The sequence below is a fragment of the Oreochromis aureus genome, linkage group 13, assembly GCF_013358895.1.
Source record: "Oreochromis aureus strain Israel breed Guangdong linkage group 13, ZZ_aureus, whole genome shotgun sequence".
Lineage (NCBI taxonomy): Eukaryota > Metazoa > Chordata > Actinopteri > Cichliformes > Cichlidae > Oreochromis > Oreochromis aureus.
In genome coordinates this window covers 6,102,230-6,114,306 of record NC_052954.1, presented here as the reverse complement: position 1 = coordinate 6,114,306, position 12,077 = coordinate 6,102,230, and the positions used below count along the sequence as shown (strand labels likewise).

The window sequence follows — 12,077 nt, the reverse complement described above, 5'->3', positions numbered from 1 at the left end:
TTTTCAGTGATGTATTAAAGAGCTGTGGATTCACTCATGTCATAGTGAGGAAGATGCGGATAAGGCGGGCTGTCAGCACACACATGTCCAAGCCTATATAGGCTTCAGCACTGTTTCCTCTCACCAGTGTTTGGATTGAGATAGCAAAGCTGTGTGTATGTGTGTGTGTGTGTGTGTGTGTGTATGTGTTCGTACGATTGGGTCTGCACTGAAAAGCTGCACTGGTTGGTTGACTAATACATGCGTGCTAAGTGTACCAGGAGTAGGGAAGTGTGGGCTGTAATGCAGAGAGGCAGAGAATACGCTCCACTTATGAACTGTTTAAGATATACTCACATCAGTTTACTTTCTATTAATGTGCGTATGTTCACAGTGCATGCGTACAAACCTCACTTTAAAGCCACAGCAATAATGGGCATGATTTGTATTCTGCTTTCAATGATCTGAGGTAGAAAAATGGAAATCAAAAGCAAAGGAAAGTAGCACAGTTCAATAATCGATGAGTGGTGTTTCTGGCCACACTCTGGTTTAAATTCAATATAAATGTGTGCATTTTATCCGGTGTTAAGCAGAAACTCCATGGCCATTACCCATTAAAACGTGGTCGCTGGTGACCCGTCTAGGTTTAGAGTTATTGTTGGCTTCAAAGCCACATGCTAAATTGTAGTCTCATACATCCATTTTGGTATTACAGTTTTTCTTCTAAAAGCTTTTTCATTTCAGTGTTCCATCCATCCATTTTCTCAAACATTGTCTAATTCAGAGTTGCCAGTCCTTGCTGTGATAGGGCAAGACCTGGGGTACACTCCTGACAAGTCACCAGAATATGGGAGTGTCACAAAACACGGAGTGTACAGGTAACAGGACCCCAAAAGCAGACTCAGCACACCAAAGCTCAGAACTATGTACAAGTTTTATTTACCTGAGGAATCTTTTAACAAAGCTAAGGAAACGAAAAACTAAGGCTCATGCCGCGGGGGGGGGAGATGAGGAGCATGGAGCCCAGGAGCGCCGTAATCGGGACCGTGGAGAAACTGCAACAGAAAGGGGAGACACAGTTAACAGCAAGCAGGTTGCCAGGAGCGAAACAGCTAGACTCCATAAATTGCAGACGCTTACAGGTAGAGCAGGACCGTGGAGTGAACGCTAGTCACACTGGGAGGAGACTTACGGACTGGCAAGGAGAAGCCGTCAGAGCTGGCTGAAGTAGTCCTCCGGTGATTGCCTCAGATGGGACGCAGGTGGTTTGGAGGCGGCCCAGCCCGAGGGTGTGGCCACCGCAGCCTCCCACAGCTCCCTGGATGCCGAGTCAAGGACCGTGACAGGGAGGACTTTGGCTGCTCCAAACAGGCAAAAACGTCAACTTAACTCTAATCCTAGATGCACCACCTAATGGGTGTACAGTGTAGAAGTACTGTATGTTAAAGGTTCCTCAAATTGATAACTTATTTTTCTATTTTTATAGAGGGCTCCCATGTGTTACTTGTCTCAGCTTGAAGACAAAAAACAGAGGAAACACCAGAAGCTCAAATAGATGAAGAATCTTTTGTTCTATACATATGTGATATGTCCTCAAATTTGACTGCTGACCTGGTTAGAGTTAGACATGCACCTCTTATGGAATTTCTGCTTGTCTAACACCTTCTAGAAAGACATCTTCTAGCTTCTGAAGATGTGCTTGCTTAGCCTGTGCCTAAGATACAGCTTAGTAGTTCTAACTGTCATGTAGGCTATGAGGGCGCTGAATTCTGCCTTTTGTATGAATTACAAATAAGTTTTAGTTTCATATAATATTGAATCTATTACTGTACCAAATATTAGGCTGTGATTTTAAGCTAACACAGTGGAATCTTTACCATGAAATATTCAGCCTTGATGCTTACTATGATGGATTACACAACCCAAGGATGTTTCACTAGGAGTTTCGTACCATGTACAAAGTAAGACAGTACTTTTTTTTAACCCCCTTTTTTGAAAGAAATGTCATATTCTATACCAGGGTAACCCAAGGTTCTCAAAGCTACCTTTACTGTCACTGTATAAGCACTTAAACAGTCAGTAGAAGATATATCTCGATTGCTGATGTGCCAAAAGTGTCTTATAATGAACGAGTGGGGTACCCACGGTATTGACAATAAAAAGAAACGTCTTCTGTTTTAGATAGCGTGGGTGTTGGCGGGGAATTCTCTCTTGAGTTCCCTCTGTGATCAGACTGATCAGAGCCTGCTGTTCATGTTTATGGATGAGATGGTTTTGAATCACACTGTGGATGTGTCAGCGGACATACTGAAAGCATGTCAGTGTTGTCTAAGGCCCGTCATCGATGCCTGGCCGTATCCTGATCGCTCCCAACATAAAAAGTGTTGATTCAAACCTGTTTCAAGCAGATTTCTGCTAAATCTGAACAAGTAAATTTGAAAAAAATAAATAAATAAAATTGAATAAGGACTGAGAAAATAATGCCAGGACACAAAGTTTTATGAGGATAAGAAGATAATTACTGACATTAGGAAGCTAGCTTGTAATGTACCAAAATGAACCAATATGTAACTGAATTCTGGACTAATTGTCATTCTTAGGTGTTTCAACTTATAGGAGAGAAACTTTAAGACAAGTCTGCCATGCTTTGTCAGACAGTAGGATTCAGGGCAGATGCCTCGTAGAAGTTATAAAGGGACAGATGTGAACTTAACCCTAGCCCTTACCCCAAGGCTGCCACTGGTGACTTGTTGGATGTTAGGAGGACGAAGCACATAAATCAGACAAAATCATAGCAAAACGCTGGACTAACTGCACTTTTCTAACTTTGTTTTTTTCAGAGAAGAAAAGCCTATCCAAGCCCGAACAGTGAACCTGGTTGGACAGAAGAAACCCCCGCAGCAAAATGACGTCCGGTGAGTGCCAACAGCTGCTCTTTAACCACCAGGTCAATACCACCCCATCGATGTGGAACTGGCCCTAAGTTGCTAAAAATGTGAGCTAACATTTGCTTTTGCGTCACTTTAGGGTCACGTTGCCTTTCTGGCCTCAATCTCCAATCAAGACGGTGTTTCTCATGTTTGTTGTGAAATTCAGTTTTACACCTCAGATGAATCAGCGGTATTAAAGATAAACACACATGATGGTGACTATTTTTTGCAAGTGTGACTCAAGCCATTATTATGCAATTTGCATAATACCTTAAGTGGAACAGAAATACACGGCACATCATTTAGACTTTTAAATTTATTTTTTATATTTATTAAACTTTTATTTTAGCATTCTGTGTCTCTAAGACACACACAAACAGACCAATTGCTGTCTGTCATCTGTCAGGCTGCAACCTACAGAGCTTCCGCTGTAAAGATGGACATGGTTGGTCTGATGAGTCCAGTCCAGAGCCTGAGTCATTAGAGACTAGCTGATGTTATCTTCCTCCTCCGTAGAGTGGCTGGCTAAAGGCTGGATTCAGATGCTCTGCGTGTCTCACAATTTGCTTGTCTCTTCTGCCAAAACTGCTCGTCTGGAGGAATGACTTCTATCATGTGGTTGTGTGACTTTTGCGTCATCTTCCTCTCACATGTTCGAACAAATTTATGCAACATGAGGCATCATTTTCCTTTAGAAAAAACCCACCTAAGATTCTTAAATCCAAGTTTCAAAAGCAAATGGGATTTATGTTTTGTTTTCTTGCCTTCTAAAATCAGATGCAATGTTACATTTTTTTGATTTCGTCCATATCTCAAATGCTTAGCAATCCTCTCTTTGTTTTAGCTGTTTAAAATCTCTGCTGTCTAGTAACCTATAAGTGTTCAGTCTTTTTTATAGAGTTGTAAGCTAGCTGTGATCCCTGTACTCTTCTGTTGAGCTGTGACGTTGAGGCCACAAAGCACTGAGGGTTATGGGAAATGGTGCATCCTAAAGACTGCTAAAAAGCTGAATTAGCAGCAATGTCTCAGCTGAAAGGCTTTATCGTTTCCTTTAGAAAGAATGGGAATGTCAGTGGAGTATCTAAACTAGGTTTAGTTCTGGTCATGTTTACTCACTAGATTTGTTGGTGGAAGCCGGTGCTGTGCACAAACTTTTAGCCTGGATGCATGCTTCTGAAGACACATAAAACAGTTTTAGGTAGAGATGAAGAATGAAAAGAAACTGCTATGTTCACCTACTATGTAACATAGAGAAGGTAAGCACTGTCCCCTAGCTAGCATAATGCAGCTTTCTACCTGGAAAACACTCTCCCTACATACAGTCTGAAATGCTCTTCAAGCTAACTGGCTGTTAGCTGTTTGCTGGCTGCTTGCTAGGTGAATCCAGTGTCATGTTACTGTGTGGGACATTTTGCTGACATGGTTTGGGTACATTTGACCCCTTAGAGGAGGGATGTCAAACTCATTTTACATTGTGGGCGACATACAGCCCACTTTGATCTCTAGTGGGCTGGATGAGTGAAACTCCCCCTTTCTATAAGTGTAAAGAAGTGTAACTACACACTTAATCCCTGAGACATCTTAATATTAAATTACAGAAAAAGTTCTAGTAGTTCATTGGCCAGACTAACCTGTTATTATTAATGGTAAATGGTAAATGGCCTGTATTTATATAGCGCTTTTCTGGTCCCTAAGGACCCCAAAGCGCTTTACATATCCAGTTATTCACCCATTCACACACACATTCACACACTGGTGATGGCAAGCTACGTTGTAGCCACAGCCACCCTGGGGCGCACTGACAGAGGCGAGGCTGCCGGACACTGGCGCCACCGGGCCCTCTGACCACCACCAGTAGGCAACGGGTGAAGTGTCTTGCCCAAGGACACAATGACCGAGACTGTCCGAGCCGGGGCTCGAACCAGCAACCTTCCGATTACAAGGCGAACTCCCAACTCTTGAGCCACGAAATAGAAACATTTTGTTAATTCACTAAAAATTCATTTTTTCTATGTGGCCCCACTGTAAAAAACTGAAACTCCTGTAGTAGATAGTGAAAAAACAGGAACTTTCCTGTCATTTCAGTGTTTACTTACTTATTTACTTTTGTGTCATATGAATGGTCATGGGGAAGGTCTTTATCAGTAGCAAAAGCTGTTCCACCTTTTAAAATACAGTTAAAAGTCCAAAACGTATGCCCTCTTTCAAAACCTAATGTAGTGGGCCAGATTTGGGGTCCCTATGTTTGATACCCTAGCTTTCGGGGAAAAAGCCACTGCAAATCAAAGTAAAGTTTTTTGGGGGGATCACCCTTATCCTCTGACTATAAGACACATTTATCCCAATGGAGTGGTCTCCTAGAATAACACTACCCCCATCTATAAGGTATATGGGTCCCTGAATGGTTTGATTAGTGTCAAAATCATCAGATCTCAACCCAGTGTATAATGACTGGGGATTTTGGACGGACATGTTAAATCATCTGTAAGCTATCTTCCTGTTCTATAGATATATAACCAGAATACAACTAACTTGAGCCCATTAAGTCGAGTCTCCTTGAGTCATGCTCATTTGCCAAGACTCATTCAGATTTGATTCAATGTAAGTTTACGGGTGCATGAGATGAGACCTCTTATTCACCGTATTCCCACTGTATTTTGTTTTATTTGATAAAATATCGATATTTGGTGTCCCTGTATTGCTGCAGAAATTATTGTGAGATATACAGTACCGATTGTTTCTTCCACCCCTTGTCAGTACTTTTCAATAGAAATGATATATCGTCAGGCCGAGCTTTCATCTGTAGGGTGAAGGTCCTTTTATTCAGTATGTGATTAAATGTTTTCATGGCATACCTACAAATAATGCTTATCAGTAAAGTTGCTTCTTCCTGCCATCTTTATTCCAACTTTGCATCAGGTTTCAAGAATAGTACTGCAAATTGTTTTGTTGTAGTATTCTTAAGGAAGTGAAAGTAAAAACTCAACATTAACCACTAGAATAATGTTCAGCTTTTCAATTGGCATCCTTTAGTGAAAACAGTACAAAGTTATGAAAAACTGGACGCAATCTATTATTAAAAAAGTCACCTATGAGTTTGATGCAGGATTGTATGAAGGAACGTCTGTTTGCTGAGCTTGTGCAGTCGTTTGTTGGCGAATACGATAACAAGGCAATCCAAGTACGGCAGAAGCTTGATCATGATACTCGCGTCAATCAATTATCTAGGAAACTCCAATGGTTCTATTGCAAAAACGAAACTTTCATGTGTAGATTTATTGTGTGAAATATACTTTGGGCTTTAGCGTTGCCAGCAAAGCCTATTTACTTCTACAAACTTGTAAATTGAACACTCCAGTTCATTTGCAAGCTTTCCAGCAAACATCCTACTGAGAGTGCAGGTGGTTAGAGGTTAGCTTTCTCCGAAATAACCCTTCCCATCTCATCTCCAATTAGTGGGAATTGGATGCTTGATGGGTTGGTCAGAAACAATTCTTTATAATGGAACTGCTCAGTGATCATCTTTCCACCGCTGCGTGTGTGTCTGTCTGTGTGTGTGTTTTAAAGTCTGCTTATTTGATCAGTAGTCGTTAATACAGACCTGAATTGCCAGTTCTGCTTTAAAAACACTCTTTGATGTCATACGAGGACCCCCGTATTCGCTGGCTTATTTGTGCGCTGAAAACCGGGTTTCCATGCATTCCTGTTTGCAGTGACATCTGCAGCCAGAAATGGTTTTTTTCTGCCACACAATGATCAAAGGATAAAGCTTGTTTATGTGCTATTTGCACTGTATGTGTGTTGGAGTGTGTGTGAGTGTGTCGCTGGATCAGAAAGTGAGGTGGGATTACAGAGTAAGTCAGCTGGAGCACATCTGCTTCTCTGAGGAATCCCACAATATGACCCTCATTTTTAACATTATACAATCTGTGCTTTTCCAGTTCGTGTTCCCCACGCAATTCCTGTGAACACCAGACGTTACAGTCACTATTCCTTCAGCCTTTCATGGGCACTGGATAAACAGAGATAATATCATGTCTGTAAAGCAACCGCCGGAATAACTGCTGAGCTACTTCAAACATACATGTAATTTCTGAGATTTGGTTAAATTAAAATAAAAATGCATTGAGCAGACACCACCTAGCAGCATCTGGGGCCTAAAAAATGAACAAAATGTGGAAATGTCAAAAACTTCACTTCCTAGAGTGGCCAATAGAGACACCATAGGATTAAAATACCAATAAAAACAACAATTAAGTACAGCCTGGTGTGAGTAAATGATACTTTCCTCTTTCATAACAACTTTATTTTGTTGGATTATTTTTTAACCCGTCCACCTGGATAGTGGTAAGACTTAAACTCAGAGATCAGTGTGCTTTCATTTACCGGTGTGGTGAGGGAGCTGTAGCCAAGCACTGTCTGCTAGCCTTGAATTGTTTTTTTTTTTTGTTTTTTTTTTTTACCTGTCCCGTTTGGTTCTTTTGCCATCAGAATTATTGTCTAAAGGCGAAGAAAGATGCCCAACGGATCTACTTTACCAAATGGACCATCCCAGCCTTGCCGTAATGGTCCATTTGATTCACCTTTTATTGTTTATTTTATTTTCACTTGCTGAATACGGGACAGACTTAACTGGGGAAGGAAAGGGAGAAAGAAAGAGGGAAAGAAAAACAGCGGGAAGAGGGACGGGGAAAAAGGGCAAAAACCAAAACCAACAGAATAAGCAGACAAAAAATACATATATCGATCACCTGGATCACCTGTTGAGAAAGAAAGAAGAAAGCAAGCAGAAGAAAACGAGAGTAATAAACATCATCACAATGATCTATGGGAATATGACAGTAAATACTAAATATTAAACATTATTGTGCAGCACGTAAGATCGACAGTGCACAGTGTGCTTTGAGGTAGGAGCCAAAAAAGGGTGTTGTGTGTGTGAGCACCCGTGTGTACACCTGTGAGCATGGACGCGCGCTTTTTTTTTTTAAAAAGGTTCCTTCATGTAATGATCTGCTAGAGGGTGTGGGGGGCCACTGCCCCGTCCTCCAGGGCATGACGCAGGTATGGAGGAGATCAAAACTCTAGACATCCAGAGGCCCCCAGAACACAAGAGACCAAGGAAGACCAACAGAGGGGCAGCCGCGTCACTATCCCAGAAAGAGCTGAGGAGAGTCCCAGATGAGGGGTCACTCAGCAGCCGCGGAGCAGAAGCCAGGGGGGGTTGCAGTGACGTGCCCGTGAGCTCCGCCGGCAGCCAGCTGTGCCTGAGTGACCGAGCTCCAGGCCGAGGCCGAGGGCACCCGCCTCCGAAGTGGCCCGAGCGAGCCCCAGGCTCCAGGCCCGATAAGCAGCCGCCAAGGAGTGAGCCGGTGTGTACCTGGGCGCCCACCCCCGGACACACAGAACCACCAATGCACCGATGTCTGAGGGCGTCCGCCACCGGCAGGGGAAGTGGTAGGGGGAGATAGGCCTCCAAGCCTTGGAGGGCCTGAGATGTCCCCAGAGAGGTGGCGTCTGATACCCAACCTGACATATAGACACAGACATACAGGCACACACAGATACAAACATCCATTCCCACCCTCATGCTCTCATAAGCAATTACTCCACACTCAACCAGCGTGGAGACAGACATAAAGAGACGCTGTACACACAATCACTCTCCCCAAGCGTACTCTAAGAACCGGGTCTGGGTACCCTTGCCCCTGGAGGCGGAAACTGCACCCTTTTCCCTGCGGTGGGGAGAAGCAGACCGCCCCGACTCCGTAGCAGCAGGGAGGCCCCACATTCCAGACCCCAGTCGGACGGCCAACTCCTCCTCCTAGCCTTGAATTGTTCAGCTTTTAATTTTTACTGTGATTGATAATCTGTCCTTAGCCGTAACTGGCTCGTGATAGGATGAAGTTTTTAATTCCTCACCAAACACTAGGCTGCACTTGGGTTGAATTCATAGTAGTACTATAGCTTAACATTACTCAGAAATGATCTTTTCCAAAAGAATTAAAAGTTTTGTATTTTCCTCTTTACAAACATAGTGTCAGTAATATTTAGCTGCAGCTAAAAAGCTACAGCAAGAGAAATTCAAACAGTGCGTCTAGCACAGACAGTCTAAAGAACCTAGATAATGTGGTACCTGGTTTATGACTTTTGAAGTGTTTTTAGCTTATTGTAGCTTATCATAGTGGCTAATAAGCTGATCACCTACTGACCTAGTTGAGTTAGCATTGTTAGCCAGATTAAGTCTGATGAACAGGATCTATTGCCAGTTAGCAGCATATAAGGCATCTCAGCTGTGGAATTTTGCTATTATTTAAATATGTGTCTAATGAAGTTGAGAGAATACGATTTGTTTATTTAAATAACATTATGGTATGGTGCGGCAGGCTTTTGAGCAACTCGATACGAGCTGATCAACTAGTTATTATGTACACCTCGGTATAGTGTTTACTCACTGGGAATGGGAATTCATAAGATTTTAGAGATTTTCATTGGATTCTCTTATCGATTCTCATTGGCTCATTTGCGTTGCAAAGTGTGGTCATGTTGGAGGAATTCCCCCTCTTTGTTGTGATCAGAGTGGAGTGGATGTGGAGTGGACTGCATCACTTTTCTGAAAAGTAATGCAGTTCGTTACTCCCAGGAGACAATAATTCACTATATTACTCAATACATTACTTTTGCGTTTTTCTGTAAAATGACCTGAAACACATTGTTTTATAATTAGCATTTAACAATTTAAGCCAATGGGCTAGAGGCCAACACTAACACAAATCCCTATCCTAATGAGGACACACGTATGATCTTTCTCCTAGCATTTAGGTGTGAACACAAAGCAAAGATGGAAACCAACACAAAGAGACTTTAAAGCCATCGCCATGGTGATTTTACTGTAGAAAAATGAGCTGTAGAAATGGAGGCTACAGTCTGACTGTTCATGCGTTTGTGACCTGTTGAAGTTCAGGGTCTGGCTGCTGGGCTGGGGTTGGCATTCACTCAGCTTTAACATCACTCTGGGTTCTTGGCTAATTTAGCCTTAGCATGCTATCTGTGCAGGTGCCCAACTGTAATCAGCTGATTGTAGCTCAAGTACAAGTGGAACCGATAAGCGGAATCGTTAGGCAAACAGACTACTGGGAAGTGGTTCTATACAAGAACTGGTTCTGGATTGACATCTCCATAACTCACAGAATTATTGTAACAACCGTAGGAAGGAAACCTGGCTCGTTATTGTCAGTTTATGCCAACCGTTTGTCAGGTTGATTAGCTCAGTAGTCACAGCAATGGACTTCTGGTGAGCTGCTGGTGGAGCTGCTGGTAATCTGGAAGCTCTGTGAGAAAAAACATTTTGTTCTAAACTTGAATACTGTGCCCTTTTTCAGTTAATCTCATGTCTTCTTTTTCAATCTATTTAAAAAAAAAAAACAACCCAAAAATAAAAAAATAAAACCAGGAGTTGTAGCGTTTTCTCTGTCTGTATGGGAACAAGTAACCCTTCAGCTGTAGTTAATCACCATATGTAGGGCTTTCATCCAGTTATCTTACTATTGTCACAATGTACGTCAGTAAAGAACTTGTGTTATTTTAAATGAGTACATTTTGTTTTATTAATATTTTATCATATTTTGTGCAGTACCCTGTGTTTATTAGAATACTAATTTGCCAAAATTAATGGTCTTAATAATTACCCAGGTTTTTATGAAATTGAATTTCAGCTTTTTTTTGTGTAAAGTTGTTGAAATAATTACATGACATTTGGAAGTACAGCCTTCATAATATTGAGTGATTATTGTCTCTGATTAGGGTTGACACTTTTTTGGACAGTTCCCATAGACTGGTTACATCTTCATCGCTCCCTCAGAGCTAATGTAGAGGCAGCATGGACGTACTGTAGTGTAAGGATGTTTACACCTCACATCAACAAATGTGGTTGGCCAGGTGTCCCCTGATGGCAGGGTACCATGGCAGTGGCCCAGCAGCCCCGTAGTAACCTCGGTGAGCCCTGGGATTGGCGAGGAGTCACTTCCTTACTCCCTTCAGGGATTGGCTGTTATCCTGGTCTTCCTGCAAGTCTCTGCTCCAGCGGGAATCTGGAAGGGACCTGACACACGCTCACATTTCTGTATGTGTGAGAGGTTTCCATGTGTACTGGATAAGACTCACAGTGAGCATCAGTTATGTGAATAGTTTTGACTGGAAGTTGCTATACAGACTTCAGCAGAAAGGATGGAAAATGTATGATATGATTAGTGTGACTCAAACAAAGACGTTCAAGTGTGTAGCTTAGTGTTGCACTGGAGAACGTTTTTTGTCATGAACCCAAATATCAACCCTTTTTCTGAAACATCACACATGGACCATGCACATGTGCTTTTTGGAGGGTCCATTTGTGGTTTTGAAGGGGACTAAATTTCATTCTTTTTCTCAGTGACAATCCGTTGATTGTCACTGAGAAACAATCAACTTATTTGCCCTTAAACCTTTGAACAGTCGCCACCTTTAATATGTAAAAAAGCAGCAGACAAATTTAGTGAAGAAACTACTAGAAAAATCACAATGCAAAGGGAAGAGAAGCTTCTGGAGGCAGCAAAATAACTTGCATTATGCAAGGGTGCTGGGTCAAAATTTCTTTGAATTGTTACTGGAGGAATAAGGCTTGTACAGATCAGCTCTGAATTTGTTTCAGATACATGATTTAAATATACCCTACCCTTGGACGCCACAGCGACTCATCTGCCTCCACCTCACCGTATCCCTGTGTGCCTCTTTCACGCCAACCCTCTGTATATCCTCCTTTACTACATCCATGAATCTCCTCTGTAGTCTATCCTTTCATCCTGCTTAGCGGCTCCATATTCAACATCCTTTTCTAATATATCCACTAGTTCCTGTTTTAGTGTGTTTGGCATTTAGTTTTACTTCCTCCCCCATTGTTATGTTAATCGTGTGCACCTGTGTCCCTCCCAGCTACATAATTCATCAAACTTAAAAGTCAAAAATCAAAAGGGTAGCTCAAAGACCCAGGACCAGGACAAATATTCTCATTCCTTCCAGTTTTCAACCAGCCCCCCCTTCAAAAAAGTTTACGAATCAAAACCATCACCAAAAACCGAGGTATAAAACAAACAAATATCTGCACACAGTTGTCCTTTTATATTTATTTGTATATGT

The 12,077-nt window shown here is 42.1% G+C and overlaps 1 protein-coding gene across 7 annotated transcripts in view; it reads left to right on the top strand.

The window, feature by feature from the left end:
- Positions 1 to 12,077, top strand: part of LOC116321318 (regulating synaptic membrane exocytosis protein 1-like) — a 116,471-nt gene that overhangs the window by 1,775 nt on the left and 102,619 nt on the right. For all 7 annotated transcript variants that reach the window (XM_039621962.1, XM_039621958.1, XM_039621963.1 and 4 more), the window contains exon 2: positions 2,820 to 2,894. In XM_039621962.1, the coding sequence (XP_039477896.1) occupies positions 2,820 to 2,894 (75 nt within the window). The remainder of the gene's footprint in view (positions 1 to 2,819; positions 2,895 to 12,077) is intronic.